General features: G+C 30.9%; 1 protein-coding gene across 1 annotated transcript; it reads right to left on the reverse strand.

Moving 5' to 3' along the window:
- Window positions 1-257: 257 nt before the first annotated feature.
- Window positions 258-3,543, reverse strand: LOC145568334 (uncharacterized). Its single transcript, XM_081627764.1, has 8 exons — window positions 2,262-3,543; window positions 1,954-1,987; window positions 1,631-1,855; window positions 1,383-1,472; window positions 1,213-1,278; window positions 1,038-1,129; window positions 875-922; window positions 258-676 (listed from the first exon to the last, which is right to left on the reverse strand). Exons 1-8 carry the CDS (start codon window positions 2,633-2,635, stop codon window positions 559-561), a joined length of 1,047 nt encoding a protein of 348 aa, XP_081483890.1. The 5' UTR covers window positions 2,636-3,543; the 3' UTR covers window positions 258-558.
- Window positions 3,544-4,038: the final 495 nt, after the last annotated feature.

Raw genomic sequence — 4,038 nt, forward strand, 5'->3', positions numbered from 1 at the left:
AACCATTTATTTATAAAGTATAGTTACAAAATTTGACGCGCCAATTAAAAAAAATAAAAAATTTATACTCCGTACTTTTTTTTTGTAGTTGACAATTTGACATAACATATTATAAATGATAAGAAGGATTTTGAACATGTAACATATAACATATCGTACATAGTCCTTTACTCTCACAAATTCGAACACGCAAAAATATAGTAAGGTACTTATAACTTTATAAGTAATGTGGCCAATTTGAGAAGAATATAAGTATATATACTTGTAAAATCATCATTTCTGTATATGCAATTTTTATACAAAACCTATAATATGGTAACTACAATTGTTACATCCACTATATGTGAATGTTTACTTGATTTCAAACTACCACATTTCTAAAAACAAAACTTGCCAACATTTTATCTAGTATATGTATATCTCCTGATCTGTATACTTAGCTCTGAATTTCTACCTCTCTTAAACAATCGAAACGAACGAAAATTAATCCTGTTCTTTAAAATCTGTTCAAAATCATGAAATCTTTTTTCGGTTTAGGCTGTAATTTTCTTGTCTTGATCACCTAGAGCATTGGTAAGACGTAGGAAAATGTTTTGACAAGAGATTATGCTTGAGCTTTGTTATCAAGAAGAAGATTCCATAACATGGGAAATGCATTATTGCCACTGAAGAATACCTGCATTGCACAATTTGAGCTAATTAGATTCTTATAATGCCATCCAAATTGCGGCTTTAATATCTCTCTACGTGCCTTTCACTAATTCTACTTGCGGACATTCTAAAATAGTATGCGCGACTTTTCTCATGAGGTCATGAGACAAACGACTATAACATTATGAAAAGATGATGGGGTAAAAGAACAAGAAATTCTTACCATAATGGGGCGAATGAGGACGACAAGTCCAAAAATGGATACGGCCACCTGTTTGTATGATTTGAGTGAAAACAAACCCGTTAGAGGATGAGACACAAAGGGAGGAAACTCGAAAATTATTGCTTCATGAAGAAGTATAATACAACAAAGGAGTATGGCTTACCAAATAGATATACAAGCATGAAGGACCCATTGAAAAATGACAAAGAATGATGTCCAAAGGATGAAATATGCAATTCGAAACCAAGGAAACCTCTGAGATTGAAAAATAACACGAATTAGTGATCGAATATGTTGGTCATTTTCGTTAGAGAATGATGATCAAAGGATCAACTTACCAAGCAATTCAACGCGGTATCACCAAGCAGGAAAACAAGGTTGATTGTGTGCATATTAATAATGAACTGCCCATCATAAGATTAGGAAAATAATGTCACATTCTTATCATATAAATTGAAATATTGAATTTAATCTATGCAAAATTTTAATCAAGAGATAAGTAGCTCACAAAATTGAGATCATAATTTTTGGTTGCTAGGAATGGAACAATTATGAACCAAAATACACAATCTGTTAGCACCACTGCTCCTGCATTCATCTGTATTACATAAAACATACCATAAATATTTGTTACTTCATTTATACAAATAAAATCATGCAACATAACATAAACTCCCCTGCATCAAAAACAGAGCAATAAACATAAAAATATATACAATAAGTTCTTATTATCTTATACTTTGATCATTCAATTACCTGAAATATAACCTGAAAGACATAGCCCCAGAAACCGGCAGTAGCGCGAGGCCGGTGAAGAACTTGTTGGGTGCTAAAACTGGCTTTAATTGCATTCGGAGTTCCACCATTCATAGGGACTAAATAAACACCTCTTTCTGCATCAATTCCTTCACTATGAACTCTATCACCACTAATTTTTTGGTGGTAATCATAGCAGCCATACATGGATAACACCGATCCTAACTACAATCAACAACAAAATTAAAGCTAATTAGCTAAATTTTCCAATTTAAATTAATCAAATGAGAAATTAGAATGTGATTTTAGATAATAAAACCTACCGCAAAATATATGGTAACAAGTGTAAAAGTCCACCTATCAAAAGAACCCATTATCATCATTAGCATCATCATCATCATCATCATGTAATTACAATCCACTTAAAATTACAAATTCAAAATCATAATTTGATTAAAAACCCACTAATCATATGCTCAAAGTTGCATGTATTCCATTATACACCCCAATACACATTCATGATTAATTATAGCAATTTAATTACAAAAAAAAAACCAGGTACACTCAAGTGTATAATAGAACTCATCGAGGTGAAGTAACTTAGAATTAAAACCCGGGGTAGAAAACTTACTGAGTGTAATAGTAGAAAATGGAGCCACCATCAACAATGGCATTGACAATGAGGAGAATTAAGAGAACAAAGAAAGCACAAACTCTGAAAGCTAAAAGCCAACCAGGGTGCATTCCTTTAAGACAAGGCATCCAAACTTCATCTGCATATAAAATTCCTGGCTTTTCTTTTGAATCATCTTCATCCAAATTTGGTTTAGAAGATTTTCTTGGGCCTTCATGTTTTGATATTAGAAATGAGGCAAAAATCATGGAGATTAATACCAAAATTACACATAGCAAAACCCTCCAATTTAGCCAGTATTTTGAAGTTGATGTATCACCTGTAATCACTGGTTCCCAAGTTGCTCTTAATGTTCCTGACAAAAAACCCATTTTTCTACTACTAATTTTATGTCTTCTACTTGAATTTTATCCAAATTTTTTGTGATTTTATAGGGGGGTTTTAGTACTCTTAATGATTTTTTTATTTTTTTTTTTGAAGAAATCAAATTGGTGGGTGTTGAAACAACCAAGGAAATTTTGGGTTTTTTGATAGCTTACAAGTGAAAGAAATGATTTTTATAGTGTGTTTTTCATTGATTATGGAGAAATTGGCAAAACCCAGAAAAGATTCAGAACAAAAATTGATAAAAATTAGAAAAAATGAAACAAAATCCAAGAACAGAGGAGACTACAAAGCAGGGGATTGAAAATGGGGGGTCTTTCAATGCCATGAATTTGGAAAGAAGATATTATTAGAGACAAACATTCAACATTTCCCACACTTAACCATGAATGAAGAAAACAAAGCTCTTGAAAACCCAAAAAAAAAAAAAAAAATCACAAAAAAATTTAACCCCACAAAATCTAGAGAAAAAGCTCAAATTGGGAAATCTAGAACAATGATGAAACTTGACTAGAAAGTTGGTGTTTTTTTTTGGGCTGTTAAGCAATTTTATGGGTTATATATGACTAATAAACCAAAACCCACATTGGTTTAATTGTGAAAATTGAGCAAAGATTCCAAACTTTTAAGTGGGAAATAATTTTTAAATTTTTTTTTTTTTTTTTTGTAATTTTTTGGTGCAAAAAGTTTGAGGATTTACAAAATGGGAGGTTTTTTTTAGGGAAATAATATTGTTTTTGTGTAATATGAAGAAGAAAGAATTAGTATTAGAGAAGAAAAAAGGTCTAAATTGTAAGCAAAGGAAAAGCTAGATACTCGCATGGGATGGAAAGCAAGGCAAAGGTTGTCATGTGTAATGTGTGGAATGGAGATGCTTTGCTTCTTCTTCTTTTGTTTTTGGTTAAAATACAAAATTGAAGACAAGATTTTAAGCAGGGGGGATATAAAGGAGGGAATATTGTATAGGAAGATGATGTGCTAAGTGCTAGTACTATGCTTAATGAACAAGCCTTTTCCTTTCTATTGTTTGCTACGAGTATATTACTTGAAAAAGGTCGACAATTTAATTAATCCGAAGTAAGCATATTATTGTTATATTTAGAGACAATAGGCATTTTCTTGTTGACTATAAAAAATATTGTAATTTTAAAAATACAAATATTATCACTTGAATTTTATAGTAGTAATATCAAGCTAAAATGTATTATACCGTACTTAATATGTTATATGTATGTAGTTAGTGTAACATTAGAGAAACGAGTTTATGATTTAACCATTTAGTAAGAAGATTGTAACACATTGTGATTATCCTACACTTAAATCTTGAGTTAGTATTTTCATATTTTGTTTAAATTTAAACAAAGTTAATAAAACCAAACTATTCTACTCG

The sequence above is a fragment of the Chenopodium album genome, chromosome 11 (assembly GCF_948465745.1).
Source record: "Chenopodium album chromosome 11, dcCheAlbu1.1, whole genome shotgun sequence".
Taxonomy (NCBI): domain Eukaryota; kingdom Viridiplantae; phylum Streptophyta; class Magnoliopsida; order Caryophyllales; family Amaranthaceae; genus Chenopodium; species Chenopodium album.

Coding starts and splice junctions, on each gene's coding strand:
- LOC145568334 (XM_081627764.1), bottom strand. CDS start 2,635: ATGGGTTTTTTGTCAGGAACATTAAGAGCAACTTGGGAACCAGTGATT. Junction 1,279..1,382: donor AAAATTATGATCTCAATTTT/GTGAGCTACTTA, acceptor TATGATGGGCAG/TTCATTATTAATATGCACAC. Junction 1,130..1,212: donor ATACCGCGTTGAATTGCTTG/GTAAGTTGATCC, acceptor TTTCAATCTCAG/AGGTTTCCTTGGTTTCGAAT.